Source organism: Carcharodon carcharias, chromosome 6 (genome assembly GCF_017639515.1).
Source record: "Carcharodon carcharias isolate sCarCar2 chromosome 6, sCarCar2.pri, whole genome shotgun sequence".
NCBI classification, from domain to species: domain Eukaryota; kingdom Metazoa; phylum Chordata; class Chondrichthyes; order Lamniformes; family Lamnidae; genus Carcharodon; species Carcharodon carcharias.
In genome coordinates, this window is record NC_054472.1 from 155,285,407 (window position 1) to 155,302,147 (window position 16,741).

At 39.1% G+C, this 16,741-nt stretch overlaps 1 protein-coding gene across 3 annotated transcripts in view; it reads right to left on the minus strand.

The window, feature by feature from the left end:
* Positions 1-16,741, minus strand: part of LOC121279069 (protein NDRG1-like) — a 93,575-nt gene that overhangs the window by 56,443 nt on the left and 20,391 nt on the right. The window contains exons 2-4 of one of the 3 annotated variants that reach the window (XM_041189954.1): positions 11,237-11,329; positions 6,823-6,858; positions 969-1,074 (exon numbers count right to left, since the gene is read on the minus strand). In XM_041189954.1, the coding sequence (XP_041045888.1) occupies positions 969-1,074; positions 6,823-6,858; positions 11,237-11,308 (214 nt within the window). In that variant the 5' untranslated portion in view covers positions 11,309-11,329. The remainder of the gene's footprint in view (positions 1-968; positions 1,075-6,822; positions 6,859-11,236; positions 11,330-16,741) is intronic. The other 2 variants (XM_041189955.1, XM_041189956.1) reach the window with 2 other exon arrangements.

Genomic DNA, 16,741 nt, shown 5'->3' on the forward strand with positions numbered 1-16,741 from the left:
ACCTCACTTGCTGCCAGGGATCATTCCCACAGCTCCAGATGCAGCTTCCTGTAACCAAATTCCTTCCATGCCTCCCCCCCCCCACCCCTGCCCGTGTCTCCTGGTGCACCGCCTGCTGCTGGCTCATAGGCCCCCTTTCCAGCCCACTGCAAAGATCAAGGCCAAGGCTGAGACAGAAACAAACAGAACAAACATGTTCCATTGCCTGAGTGAGTGAGAGTAAATGAATAATGAGACATGCTAGCGACTTGACATTGTGGAAAAATGCTACAGCTTTTCAGACATTTAGTTTCACCAACTTTCAAATCAAATTTACTTCAAATTAATTTTATATGCAAAGTTTAGCACAACCAGAACAGCCCATGTGGAGCAACACTAATGCAGAATAAAACCCAAAAGGTAGACAAGGTGTAAAACAAACATTAAATGGGTATCAGCTGGACATCCAGAGCAGTTAACCAATCTATGACCAGAAAAGTCAGGTTTGTGACCTCAAGTTTTTAAAGTATAGTTTTGAATAGGCAAAATTTCCATTGCCAAGATTTGTAACTACAAAAATTTCAGGGGGCACATTAAAAGTATACAGCTAGAACCACAACTCAAGGGCTCTCCTACAGACTGACCAGGAGAGGAGAGAAAACTGATTCCATGTCAGAGGATAGAATAAATGAACAGTTTGATTAGACTACAGCTCAAATTCAAAGATTTGAATAAACCTTAAAGGTATAAAATCTATTAAATAAAGTAAATTCAGAGAAGATAAGAATGTTTGCCTTGGTAGTAATGTCACACATGCTTTTGTCCATAAATAACATGCACACCTAAAAGGAGAAAAATGTCTTTAATGGATCATCCCTCAAACTTTGTGGTTACTTACCTAAGGAACTATAAGCAGCATCCAGAAGATGGTAATGAATGGCAATACAGTCAATACATTGTGCAGGAATCATTGGTGTGCTACTACTTACAGTTCATCCCAATGTCATGAAATGTGAGTATGACTGGCCGACTTCCTTTCGGTGTCCCACGCACTGCAACGCGGATAACACCACATGGAGTTTCAACATCATGCTCCTGTGGAAGAGATTAGCAGTCAATTGATTTTATTAAATTTTACTATAGGACTGTAATTTCAACTTGCCCAAAATTCAAATGCTCATGTACTGCCAATACTGTTTCTGAAGACCAAAAAGAAGAAAGTTAAGATACTACATATGTGGGGTGCAAAAGACCCATCCAAGGTGACATACAGTAGTTCTGCAGTCTGTTTGGAAGCATTTGTTATCTAAAATATCCTGAAGATAATGAACACAAGTAAATTAATTTATTAATGTGCAAATATTATTTAAATAATAAATTCCAAATAAAAGCTGCTTAGGTCAGCTTGGTTCAGTTACATAATTTCTAATGTTGGCAAGAGTTATAGGGTGTTGGATACCATTCAGTAGGCCTTAATGAAGTCTTTGTAGTCTTAAGTAGGTTAACTGCAGTATTTATTAACTACAAGAACAACGCACATATATACAGAAAAAGGGTTCAAGCTAGGAACTGTCTCCATGCTTGCTTGTGCACACGGCTCTGTCCAACACTAAACTGATGTTTAGGTGCAAGTCATGTGTTCTCTTGCTTCATTGTGTGGGCGGTACTGTATTCAGTCCCATGCTAACCCTATATGTGCCAGACCCTTATATTACAGCAAGAGTATAAGGATTCAATTTTTGGAGCATAAAATCTAGCCCACTATGCTAATGTGGTACTAAAGGAATACGACATTATCAGATGTGCTGAAAGAAATAGCAAACAGATCCCCATTTGCCTTTACACTGGTCAATATTTGAAGGTCACAGGCAGGATTTTGGGTTAGGACCTGACATTAGGGTCAAATGAAGGCAGGATTTTAAAAAAAAAGAGGAAAATCAGCAGACAAACCTCCATTATGGAGGGTGAACCTTCAACTCCCTACACCTTGGGGGGCTCTCACAGGCCAACTGAAAAATTCCAGTCAGCATCAGAGAATAGGCTTCAAGTAGCCTTATGAGGCTACCTGTCACTTGCAGGCAGTCGCCCTTCCAAAACCCAAACCCAAAATGCATCTAAACGTTTGACCCAAGGGTAGGATAGTGCCAGGAAGACAGCAAGAATTTTCACGTGCACCGCACCCCCCCACCACCATTAAAGGCCAATTTTTCCTTGAACAAACTTTAAATCATCTCTATTATCATGAGTTTGGTGTTTATTTTTTACATTCAGTACAGTGCCCAAATAAAAAAGGGCATGATGTGAATATAATTATCATTTACTACTTAAAAATATGCAGCTCTAGCTTCCCATACAGTAATCACACATGTACTTAATTCAGTTTTAATTGCATCAATTAAAGGATCTGTAGGACTGCTTCCCTATTCCTCTTTCCTTGCTTGGCCTAAATAGCCAAGTGGTTATGGTACTGGGCTTGTAACCCCAAGATCAAGAGTTCAAATCTCACAATGGCAAACTATGAAACAATGTAATTTCATCTGAATAGGAACAGATGGAAACGTGTTTGTACTCGAAAGAGTTACTCCTCTTTCCTTTCCCCTACCCTCCCCAAAAGAAAACAGCTTATAACGCTTAATCTCTTTACTGAAGTGTAATCTAACTGTTGTAACTCTTTTAGGGTTAAAACAATTAAAACTAAATTAACAAACGTACATGGGAAGGTGGACATATGATGGTTATTTACACAAACATCAGCTGTGTGTCAGCCAAGCTCTTTAGCACACTGATCAATTTAAGGACTACTTCGGAGCAGAAAGGTTTTTCCAAGGGCTGTAATCCAATATAAAAAGATCAGTAAATGTCATTCTACCCCATTCAATTGCCGAAATCTGCTCAAAATTCAATTATATATCAGGGTCAAGTTTTTATGTAGACTTTTTATTCATTCATGGGATGTGAATGTCACTGGCTAGGCCAGCATTTATTGCCTATCCTTACTTCCCCTTGTTCAGTGGGCATTTAAAAGCCCAGCACATTACTGCAGGTCTGGAGTCACATGTAGGCAAGACCAGGCAAGGACAGCAGGTTTCCTTTCCTAAAGGGCATTAGTGAATCAGATGGATTTTTACGACAATCAGCAATGGTTTCATGGTCATCAGACTTTAATTCCAGATTTTTTAGTGAATTCAAATTTCACTATCTGCCATGGTGTTCAGAGTAGGACAATATTGAAAGAAATTTGATTACAGTTAACACTAGTAAGACAGAAACAAACAGTCCAGAAAATAAATTTCCTGATTAGCTATTTCCTCTGGTCTTGCATAATTGGGTCTTAATTAAGCTACAGATTATCAAAGACCAGTGCTGGATCAGTGTTAAGGCTGAGAGGTGAGCATATTTTTTCCCTCATGAACTTCAAGTCTAAGAAAGCAGCAAATTTATGGTAAGGACTCTTTGCTTCCCCAGACAGAATTTTACTCTATAATCTTGGATGGCCAATATCCAGCAAAGTTAATTTAAATGTGAAAAATACATCTTGGATTAATTTCAAGCCCCTTCATAAATCTAAAAACATTGAACCAGGATACCTAAAAATCTCTTTCCCAAAATATCTACACTGCTTTAACTAAGATATCTAACATTAAGCTATAACTTTTTACAGATGAAAAGTTTCTCACAAAAGGCTGCTGGAAAACTTAAAATAATGGGAAGGATAACTAAAAATAGTGAGCAAGTAAATGACCGAAAAAGCAGGTGTTTGAGTGAAGTTCTATAATGAAGCACCAAAAGACTCAATGCTAGGACTTCAACCATTCCTAAAAATTTAGAACATCACCAGACACAAGCTTGCTAAGCTGAGATAATTCCAAACCATGAAAAGGTTGATTCAAGTGCAAATAACCAGAGGGACCTAGAGAGGTTAGGCAAATTTAATGTTATACAAAAAATTTATAGCACAGCATATAGGAAAATCTTTTATGTAAGCAATTAGAGGGCGGGGTCAAGAGAGGTTTGAAGAAGTTAGTGGATTTGGCATATCAAGACACTGATGCATTAATTGCTGCTCTACAATGTGGAACTATATAGTGCCAAAAATTAGTGGAATGTAAATCTGATACAGGTTATGCTAAAACTTCATTGTGTTTGGTTAGATAGCATCTTTGAGGTGTTCAGTTATTAAACAATGTGTCACTGGTTTGATAAAAAAAAAAAATGGAGGAAAATTTTGGAAATTCAAAAGCTTAATCTTTTTGGGGGAAGATTAACCAAATGGCTCTCATTCATAGTTTGTTGAGATATTATCCTGGTTCTTGTTGCACAAAGAAAGGAGCACAATATAATTGCCATTCTAGAGTGACCAGAACTACACACAGTGAAATTAGCTAGGGATTACTGTAGCTGGAATTAAATTGCAACTAAAAAAAAATGCATTGTGCACTAATTGCCTAAATTATGGAATGTCACTGGCATCATAAGCATGTTCTAATTTTTTAACCATTTAATAGAAAAGGGTACAAGGAGGCTCAGTCTCAAACATGAAGAATGCAGAAAAATATTCCATTCATATTTTTTGAAGAAGCAAACATATAGGTTTAATAAAGGGAAGAATCTCATACCCTAATCTTGTTCAGTTTCAATTGTGTACAAGTTCTCCCTGCATCTTTAATAACACCAGCTTCATAAGCCATATAGCCAGCCTTCTGTATACAATGTTGCCAAGTGTTTACATTAGAACGTCATTGAGAGTTTTGGGAAATGTGGTCACATGGAAATATCTGGGCTATCCAATGCACATTCTTGCAAAAAGGTCAGCTTTTGAGGAGAAACCTCTTTACACAGCAAGCCGTTAGGATCTGGAATTCTGCCCGAGAATGAGGTGGAGGCAGATTCAATCATGGCTTTCAAAAGAGACTTGGATCATTATCTGGAGGAGGAAAAATTTACAGGACTGCAGGGGAGAGGCCCTATTGCTCTTGCATAGAGCTAGCACAAAAATGGGCAAAAATGGTGACCTCCTGTGCTGTAAACATAGAATCATACAATGAGGAAAGGTAGGTCCCAAAAACCTATAAGATATGTGTAGAAATACTCATTTTCAAATCAAAGCAAAAACAGCACTGAAACTCAAATTGAGGGACAGTATGATACCATACTGGTACCTGCTAAGCTTTGACCAGCAATTTTTCTTGCTCAAATTAAAACTGAACTGTTGCAGAGCAGTTTATATCCACCTGATAGATGAAAAATAAGACTTGCATTTATAAAGTGCCATTTATAACCTCGGGATGTTCTAAAGTGCTTTACAGTTAAAGAAATGCTTTCATAATTTATCTGTTACTGTTACAATGCAGGAATTTTAGCAGCCAATCTATAGCAACTCTCAGCAACAAATGTGATAACGAACAGATAGTTTGTTTCAAGTGTTGATAGCTGGATAAATATTGGCCAGGGCGCTGGAGCTAATTCATCTACTCGTCTTCAAATTAGTGCCATTGAATCTTTTACATCCACTTGAGGACATAGATTGGGTATTGGATTAACTTGTCATCCGAGAAACAGCACAACCAACAGGGCAGCACTTGGGAGTGTTAGCGTAGAATTTTCTCCCCGTCAGGAGGGCTGAGTGGGCCCGCCCAGCGTGATGCACGCCCGGAAGCGCTGGGCACTCCCTGTGTGGACAGGGGTAATAGGCTGAGTCAGGGCCCCACGTCATTTTACATGACCTGAAAATTCTGGCCTAAGTCTCAGAAGTGGAACTTGAACCCACAACCTTCTTACTCAGGTGAGTGCTACCAGCTAAGCATGGCTGACACAAATAGCTGATCCACTTACATATGCTTACGGTTTTAGAATCACAATAGAATTTTCCTCAATTTCTTAGCTTTTACATGTACAGCCATCACCTGTAAAGTGCTTTATTGTCCTGCATGAAGAAAGACTAATTTAGCTGGGTTATGTGGAAAAAGCTGGGATGTGGGATTAAATTGGATAGCTCTTTCAAAGATCTAACATTGACACGAGGAATTAAGGCTTCCTCTGTGTTGCAGGATTCTATGAAACATCAATTCTTTGGCTGTCCAATCCTGCCCAGTGGCCAGGAAGTACAGTTACCTATGTCAACAAAGTATATGAGTTGGGAAAGAAATCATTAGGGTTTTCAGTTCCCAGCTTGATCCAGATGATCGTTTCTTGTGACAAAGGGAGGGTTTGGCTGAAAAGCCTATATTAGTCAAATAGTCTGCTGATTCTCAATCTTGGCTCACAAGAAGAATAACCACTAGGACAAAGTACAGAATAAAAGGCTAGGTCCATTGCTAGATCACCAGGAAGTGGCATGGGGAGAAAAAGGTAAAATCATAGCTTCTGCATTAGTTGCCCTACAGTCATGCAAGTTATTAACATATTCAACAATGTCATACACCCACTGCATAATAGTCAGCAAATTTCAGAGTTAATGTCAGCTTTTGATTTAAGATACTATTCTGTAATCTCTCCAGTCTGGAAATCTATTATTTGGAAATACCAGTTGTCTGGAAGTTTTGAGCAGACCCAAGAGTTCCCCCAACTTCATTTTAGTATGGTACTTTGCAGCAGAAACATCCGAGATACAATATTTGTTTCAATAAAACAATTTATTTTGCTTTATAATGCTTGGTTTCAGATAAATATTTATATCATGGATGCTTTCCATCTAGGGTGTTTTCCGGTTCACACACTTGCAGTTAGGCATTCTAATGTAATTCTATAATTCATAAAATTCCAAAATCCAGAAATGACTTGATCCCATGCATTCTGGTCTGGAGAGGTTATAGTGCACTAGGACTTAAAATTTTTTTACATTACCTGAGTTTCAAGAACTTGGAAGCTTCTGGCATTTGCCTGTTGCAAAAGAAAAATGTAGAATTCATAAAGAGACAAGTAACTGAGCACCTTGATGTAATATGCAACCAATCGGATTACACGATCCAATTGTTCTAGATTCAACTCCTGGTCTGTGTTGAAATTATGCTTCTGCATCTGACTTTCTGTTAAAGATTTTCCATGGCTTTGTTTTCTTCCACTCTCTTCAAATAACTTCTTCACTCATTTCCTAACTTTACTCTTTTGCTGATGATTCCATTCCACATTACCTCAACTTCCTTCAAATCAGATGCTTTCAGTGTTCATAACCAGCATTCCTTTTGTAACGCATTGGCTGACCACATTCATATTCAATTCAGAAATGAAAATATTGTTTCCTTCCATTTTTTTTTATCTTTGATGGCTCCACTTGCTTCATTTGAAAATTTCCTGAATCTAAAAATACTCTAAATTTCAGGACAAGAATAAAAAAAAGTTAGCTCTTCATTTTTCCTTCCTTCTCAATCCTGGTGGTCTTACTACTTTTTCCAATGTTTTTCCACTTCTTAGCTTTAAAAGCATTGCTCAATAGGATTTTCCTTATTTCTACAATTCCAAGTGGTGAAATTGCACACATTCTTTTTATTATAAATATTTTTTCCCTTCAGGACATCAGAACTGCTATTTTTTCCTTCGTTATTCTACAGGTTTTTTTAAATTCCACTGTTATCACCTAACCATTGTCCTTGATTGATATCACCGCCTCTTTGATCACACATTGTTGTGCCCTAGGTCTACTGATAGAATGATTTGATTCTAAATTGAAAACATGATTCACACATTCCAGGCTTTCTAGTCACAAAACATGTGCTTGCAGTAAAAATTAGTTCAGAAATGGGGAAAGCCCATCTGCTAAACAGAGCTAAGATAAAAACATCCATAAGTTTACAAATGTTTCTTTTCCCCTCCTTCAGCCTCTCAACTTGAGTGTTTTTTCTACATTTCAACATTACTGATGAAATGAAAAAACATATGATAGGTCGAAAGATTAAGAGGATAATTTTATACCCATATACCCAGTGGAAACTGAAAGGGTAGACAGCTTTGTCAGGGTTACCTACTGTTGTAAAGTTCCCACTTCCAACTGACTGCTGTATTCACTCGGGCTTCATCAAGACTGCCCACCGAAAGGTAGCACCATCTTCTTAAAATATACAGATTGGGATATAATAAATTACAGCTGGGACCTGATGATAAGTTCAACCTGATTGGTATAGCTGCTGTGGATTTTTTTGCCAAGTGAAGTTGAGTCATGGCTTGCTAGGAAGCAGAAGCAGCCCACGAGGCAAATATCATGCTTTCTTTGTGGGGCCAGAAGGGTTTAAGCCTCCCATGCCCTGGACTCCCAGGCTCACTTCCCCTATTACCCCCAAACCCCTTTCCCATACTTACCCAAGTGCTAGCAGGCGATCCTTGGCTGCTTAGTGTTATGGAGGCTGGTAGTTAATTGCTGCCTGTTGCAAACAGTTCACGCCAGGTCACCATCTGTTAAGTTACCCAGGTCTATTTTCTGCTTCATTGGGCTAGTTTCTAACTCATTCCACCACCTACCCACAAAAAAAAAAACGTTTTCTTATTATTCCCCACATCAAGCTCCTGGTCTCGGGAATGCTGTCTCTATTGGAGGTCAAGGTTTTGCCAGGCACATTCCCTCCAGGGAAGATTGGAAAAAAGTTATTTAGAGACTCTCATGAAACTTCTAGGGAGCAAGGCAAGGCTAACACCACATGTAGCAAGAGATGGCAAAGGTTCCAAAATGTTGAGAAAACATGGTCAACTAAAGACGAAAAGCAAAATGCCATCTTTCGACTATCCTAAGTTTCAGTTTGGAGTGGGATTGAAACTTCTGCAATCCATAAAAGTGCTATTAAGTGCAAGTCATTGCTGTGGTATCCTCTGAGAATGGGCTTATTTTGCAAGTCAGGCTTCCTCAGAAGCATATCAATTCAAGTCATCATTTACAGTATTCTATTTTGCAAAGTGAAAAATGTATCACTAATAAGCTTAGTGTCTTAAAAGCTAGTAAAGCTGCGAGACAAAAGGTTTGCACAGGTCTATGTTGGTCCTGAAATATATTAATTAGACAAGCATTCAAGCTTAGCTAACATGGTGTGTACCATCTGCCATGACCGCTGGGCAAAAGTCATCACAATAGTGTCTATTTTTATTTAGGAAATCAAATTTGGGGACTTTTTCAGGTCCTAATGTCACTTTTTTCAATTCAAAACCAGGGCCAGAATCTTTGGGGTGGCGTGTGGGGGCAGGCCCCGCTTGCCGTCACATAAAATGGCACACAGTGACGTTGGGCGTGCATCCCGATGTCATTCAGATCTTCAGTTCGGCAGGCATGCACCAGAGTTGGCTGCGCACCCGCCGAGCTGTCAAAGGCCTAGTAAGGCCATTTAAAAAACTAATTAAAATAATTAATGGAGCTGCCCATCCAACTCTAAGGTTGGTGGGCAGGTGAAGAGCCCAGATGGCCTTCGCATTTATCATGAAAACTCATCCACAGGTGGGATGAGGTTTCATGAAGGATTTATAATTCAAATAAACTTTTTAATTAAAATTCATTGATATGTCTGAAAATTTTCTCTTTATTCGAATTTTTCAAAATGTAATTAAAACTCCAAGGCAGCTCTGTACCTCAGAAATTTCTGCACTCTTTCATGCGCATGTACAAAAGAGCGCAGGCGTCGACTCAGCCTACTCCCCCTGCCTGCACACGGAGCATTCAGCACTTCTGGGTGCGCGTCACGTTTGGCAGGCCTTAGTTGGCCTGCCCACGTAAAATAGTGAGGCGCAGCTGATCATGGGCAACGATCGGCTGTGCGCCTGCCTGCGCCTGCTCCGCCCACCCCAACGGGGAGAAAATTCTCCCCCAGATTTCCTCTCACCACAGTCTTCATTTGGAGAAGATGCAGAAAAAGGACTAAGTTCCATAGGTTGAGGGAAGGGAAGAAAACTCAGTTCAAAGAGGCCAAACTAGGATTTATTTTCCCTCCACATTTTGTATGGAGCTCATTCCAAAAGATAGAACTGAAAAGCAGAGAAATTAAACTTGCATCAAACCTTTGTTAGGCCACAGTGAGAACCGAGCATAGCTCTGGTTTAGATGGAGACATTGAAGAGTGTGTGAAACCAGAATTGAGTACATAATGATCATGAAAGACTGAAGAGGCTGGAGGTGAAGACTGAAGGAGTGATCTAATAGCAAATATATTATGAATGTGTTTGATTGGGCAGATACAGATGTTTCGACCAGTGGAGAGCCAAAATAAAGGCCATAAATAAATCCATATGGGAATTCAGGAAAAATGTATTTTCCCAACTCACTACCTCAAGGAGTACAAGTCACATCACAAAAGATTCATTGAAATAATGGGACAGAAAGAAATTAGATGATAGAGGTGGGAGGAGGCTCATGTTGAGCATTAACAGCAGTTAGGCCAACATGTTTCTGTAAAAACTCAGCAGGTCTGGCAGCATCTGCAGAGAGGAACACAGTTAATGTTTCGAGTCCATATGACTCTTCAACAGAACTAAGTAAAAATAGAAAAGAGGTGAAATATAAGCTGGTTTGGGGGGGGGGGGGGGGGGGGGGGGGCGGCGGTGGGGGGGTTGGTGGTAGAGCTGGATAGGAAGCTGTTCTGTTGAAGAGTCATACGGACGCGAAACGTTAACGGTGTTCCTCTCCGCAAATGCTGCCAGATCTGCTGAATTTTTCCAAGTAATTTTATTTTCATTTTGGATTTCCAGCATTCGCAGTTTTTTGCTTTTATGTTTCTTTCTGTGCTGTTAATTAATTCTATATAGAAGAATACCAAGTATCTAAATCGTTAATTGTTTTCATCAGCTTCAAAAAGGAGGAATTCATATACAAACTATATAGAATGTAATCTTTTTACAGTTTTAACCAAATACAAGCCAAGCTGTTCTTAATTTTCTTTCTTTATTCTTTCAAGGGATGTGGGTATCATGGCAGGGCCGGTATTTGTTGCCCATCCCCAATTGTCCTTGAAATAAGTAGCTTGCTAGGCCAGTCAAGAGTCAACCATATTGCCGTGGGTCTGGTCACTCATAAGCCAGACCAGGTAAGAATGGCAAATCTCTTTTCCTAAAGGAAAGTAGTGAACCAGATGGGTTTTTACAACAATTGATCATAGGTTTTGTGGTCACCATTACAGGGACTAGCTTTATAGTCCAGATTCCACCAGCTGTCATGGTGGGATTTGAACCAGTGCCCCCAGAGTATTAGCCTAGGCCTCTAGATTACCGGTCCAGTAACATTACTATTACACCTTCTCCCCCTAAATACATAAAAACAAACTACATCAAACCATTTAAATGGTTTGCTTACCACTTCAGAGAACCCCGAATTGTCCACTAGTAGCTGTCTGACTTCAGAAAGTTGGATGTCTCGTATTGACATAATGCACAGTTTGCAGGGTAACTATGAGAAAAGAAAAATGAATATCAGAGAATTAACCACAAGAATTACAATTACCAAATTGGGAATTAGAAAAATGTACTTTTACATTTCTATTCTCGATTAAATTCCATTCGTGAAGTTGCAAGGTAGCTAAGAAATCACCAGTGTAAATGTATTGAATTAGAAACACATTTGTAATTTTTTTTCCTTTTACTTAGGCAGGGCAAAAGACCCTGCAGATCACCTATCAGTCCTACCCCACCCGCTTTAAATGTCAATCAGAATTAGAAGACAACCAAGAACTTCAATTTCCTACGTTCAGCCAGTTCCTCTGGATTTTCAAAACTTGGGGCTGAAAGCAATCTCAGTTGTCCTTTGTAGCAGTAACATGAATCTTGCCTAAACTACACTGCTGTTGCTTACTCTTATAATGCCCTGTGCCACACACAGAGCTGGCCTAGTTGGGTAATGTTACTGGAGTGGTGGGGATGAGGGTTTTGGTCTCTTCTATTCTATGGCCTTGACCATGGCATTGCACATCAGTGACTTGTATATTGGTCCAGCAATGCATCACACTGAGAATCGCTGCATAAGGAGGTCAAGAAATACAAAAAAATTCCTCCATTATACTTTGCTTTGTGAAAACCAAGATACTTGGTTTGACTGATGAACTACCCCATTACAAAATACAGATATAAAAGATTGGAAAATGAAAGTAGGCCAGTATAGGAAGCACAAGCTTGTGGTGATGCAAACAACTTCAGTACCCGATAATCTGGGATGATTTGTTAACCTTAGAATTCTCTCTTTCGCTTAAAGCCCATGCACGTGGCATTTACTGCACTGACCCAATGCTAAAAGGCCAATTTTTGTGCTATGGTAAAACAAAGTAAAAAAGTATGAAACAAATAATTAACTAAAATATTAAGAAAGTGGAATCACTATTTAAATGCTGTAATGGAAACTTCCGTTCATTTGATTCAAATTTACAGCTGTAGGCAGAGACAGTTTCTATTAAAAAAGTGCACTTATCTGTGTGGAATTATTTGGGCAGGGGGTAGTGGGGGAGATGTGGTGGGGAGTAAGGGAAGGTAAAATGGACACATGGATGTTAATTCCAATGGTAATTGACTAGGTTGTCATAGCAGGAGCTGGCTAACACTTGAAATTTCCCCTCCTGCACTAAGCAAACCTGCATCAGAAGGCCCAAACTAGAGTCATGGGGGCCCGCAAAATTTATATTTACCAGGTCATTCACAATGGATGCCATTTTCCTTGGGGAAGGAAGTGCGGTGGGTCACAGCCCAACACTCGTAAAATTATGTCAGGATTTCCATTTAAATGCATGCTACAAAATACCATTTTCTCCAACAGTAGTATTTCTGTCAAGGTAGCTGGGTTCCTGAAGGTTGAGAACACCACGCCAGATTAGTCAGTTTGTGAACCTGCTGTGAAGTTAGGAACATTTTACAGAAGAGTTTAAAAGCTCCAGCCAACTTCAAAATGTCATTAATAAGTTAAATGTTTTGAATGCAATGATTGATCATAGGATTTTGTTTTAATGGTAACTGTCCTTAAAAAAGGATAGTTACCATTAAAACAATCAGCATTGTGTAAGTGTGCACATGCATTATAGGAGTACCTTATCCAGTGGACAAAGTGCTCTTCTGCATTCAATATTGAGAAACTGATTGTAAAGGGTCATCTGGATACTGTGCTTTGATTTTTACATTGAATTAGAGTCCAGTCACCAGTAAAATCGAAAAACTAAACAAATGCCAGACTTCAATTGAAACTCTGGTGAGACTTTGAACAAAAAAGGAGCAGGTGGCTGGTCATCAGGTCAGGCAACTTCAAAAGACTATTTATTGAGCTCTGTATCGTGTGTTTATTCAGTTGAACAATGAAATCTCATTATGAATGTATGCCTGAGTTCCAAACTCCACTAGTGGAGTTAGCTCAGTAGGGGTTGACGATAGCTGTGAAGAGGACTGTACTTTGATTGACAATGTTACCAGCAGATAATAGGATTAAAGATTTTGAACGGCTGTTTATTTTGACAGGTTAATAAGCACTCCAGAGGGGAGTGCTTGATTGCCCTTCTTAGAAACTCAAAGTGTCAATTTTTTTTAAAAAACTGGGAGTGGGAGTGTGAATGAATGATTTTTTAATATCATCAGCATTTCAAGGACCTCCCAGTGTTATTTGGCTCAAAAGTTCTATACCTAGTGGATACTGGGAGAATGGATGTGAAGGGAAGGCATGGAAGGGCAGAGGGAGGAGGGAATGAGTGCTAGGGGTCCTAACAGCCACATAGAGAAATGGGCCAATGTTCTAGAGAACTGAGGTGGGCCTTCTAGCCTGCCAGTGTCTGCATCTGCCTCCATTCTGGCCTCCAGCATGCTTCAGGAGAGAAATGGAGACCATGATTTTAGAAGTCAGCTATGCCACACCAGGAAAAAGGCCCAACTTGCATCTTGACTCAAAAGAGGAAATGCAGCCCTAATGGCACATAAGATAATGCTGAAGGAGGAGGACTGGAGGATTTCTGCTATCATAAGGATAAGGAAAAAAGGAATAAAGGATTTCTGCTATCTGAAGAGGAGAAAACTTGAAGGAAATAAAACAAACACTTTAGACAGCAAAAATTGTACATCTAAAAACAGCTCCACTGACAGAAGAAATGCAGCTATCCACAGCACACCACCATTTTAGCACAAGTGGCCCATATCCTTTAAATAGCTAGCTATCAGTATCTTTGATTTCAACAGTACTAAAAAAGTGAGGGCAGCAGTACAACTAAAACAAGATGGGGAGGTGATGGCGTAACAGTATTGTCACTGGACTAGTAATCCAGAGACCCAGGATAATGCTCTGGGGAGCAGAGTTCGAATCCTGCAATGGTGGAATTCAAATTCGATAAAAATCTGGAATTAAAAGTGTAATGATGACCATGAAACCATTGTTGTAAAAACCCATCACTATCGTCTTTTAGGGAAGGAAATAATCTGCTGTTCTTACCTGGTCTGGCCTACATGTAACTCCAGACCTACAGCAATGTGGTCAACATTGGCTCTTAAATGCCCTCTGGACAAGGGCAATTAGAGATGGGCAATAAATGCTGGCCTAGTTAGCGACGCCCACGAATGAATGAGAAAAAAAGATAAACAATTCACTTGAGGCAGCTGTCAAAAAAGTGTCAAGCCACTAAAATGCCATAAATTGTCTTTTATGAGCCTTTAACGTGCTGAGGTTGTAATCTGCACACCACTTAAATTGTTCCTGTCTTGAAAATTTGACAACTCAGCTGCAACCACTAAATACAAAAAATAGGGATAAATCCAGGTTTCTACAAGTCAGAAAAATAAAAACTTTATTGCCCAGATGGATTTTTACAACAATAACCAATGATTTCACAGTTATCAGACTTTCATAATTCCAGATTTTTATTGAATTCAAATTTCACCATCTGCCATGGTAGGATGAGAACCAGGGTCCCCAGAGCATTACCCTGGGCCTCTGGAATACTAATCTAGTGATAATACCACAATGCCACTGCCTCCCCTCACATTTATATGGTAGATGTCTCAAAGCCCTTAACAGACAATGAAGTATTTCTGAAGTGCAGTCACTGTTGTAATATAGGAAACACAGCAACCAATTTGCACTTAGCAATCTCCCACGAACAGTAACATGATAATGGCCAGATTATTTGTTTTTTCCCTGATGATGTCGACCGAGGGATAAATATTGACCAGGGCATTGGTCAGCTCCTCAGCTCTTCAATTGGACATGAGACCTTTAAACTTCCACTTGAGCAGGCGGATGGAGCCTCTGTTTAAGGTCTCATCTGAAAAATGGCACCTCCTGGTACTGCATTCCCTCAGGGCTGCACTGGAATGTCATCCTTTATTTTTGCGCTCAAGCCCTGAAGTGGGACTTGAACCCAGAACTTCGTGGCTCAAAAGCAAGCCACAAACTACAAACTGCTACAATCTCAGCCACAGCTGAGATCAATTCAAATACTTATGGTATTTCTAAATTAATGGTGTCATGTAGCTTTGCTACTTTGAAACATTATTCAAAAGAAATATTTTACTATTCAAAAACATTACAGAGCACAGTCTCAGAATTAAATACACAAGTTTAAACTAAAGTTAAGAGAAAGGAGAAAGAAAGGACAGGAAGTCAGATACGATTTTTTCCATGCTTCAAATTTTCAAGAGTAAGAGCAGAATTGGTTCATGGTACAATACAAGGTAAAGAGAAAGAAGATAACTGGTGGTGATTCATCAAAATACAAAAAAAAGTAATGAAGAACCCAGCATGTCCAAAAGCTACTAGATATGTACACCCATTCTGCTAAACTGTCAACCCATCAGCTACTTCCTCAGTTTACCATGCTCTCCAGTTTACTAGAATTAGCTAACCTTGATCCCCACCTGAAAAGAATGTTCTGCTGAGCGCTTAGTATAAAGTTTTATCTACCATCAAATACCAAGTTTCTGGAATTGTGGTGAAAAATACAAGAGTTCCAACTTTTGTTTTGACAGCAGCTGGTATCATGGACAAAGATAGCTTCCTACTAGTGAAATCAAATGTAAATCCTGCTACACCGTATAATTTGAATTTTAGGGAGTGTACTTTATTTCCATGCCTGAAATGAAGAATAGTATAACTGGTCAGTCTGTGACTGCTATTCACATTGCAGTTATTTGGAGGGGTGGGCAGGAAAACTCAGCGACTTAAGGACAAACACTGGAGCAATTTTTCTTTCAAGCGATTCTTAACATGTACTTCTAATATAACAGGAAATAGAGATAAAAATACACAATGACTTATCTCGCTTAAAAAATGATCCAGCATTCAGATTCTAAACTTAGCCCACCCTGTAAACAAAACAAGAAGTCACCATTAAAAACACTGATTGAAGTACACTCCTTAGTATAGGCATCAAGCAAATCAGTGTTTATTTCAGTTTTATGTTAACCTTGAGTGACCAAACGCAATTTCAGATTTTTGTACTTTAAGAAAAAAGGTGCTATGTAAAGATGTACATTCTTTAATGGTGGGAAACAGGGAGAGATACTTCAATACGTCATGGCAGCATAACAAGGATTGGATTAAATGCTGAAAGTCAAATGTCAATATTTCACTCTGCTTGAGAATAAACATTATAGCAAGTTTTCTTTCAAAAGCAATCCTTAATAATGTATTTCATATATAAAACATAGGAAATATTGCAATAATGAATGATAATTTGTGCTCAGAGAAGGCAGTTAAATTGGAACAAATCGACCATTCATTCTCATACAACTGGCCTGGCATTTAGATTCATTTTAAATAAATACTGCAGAACTGGAACGTGGAAAGAGATGAAATGGATGGATTTGAAGAGTGGCCTTCCTCAATCTCAACTAAATGGGAAAAATT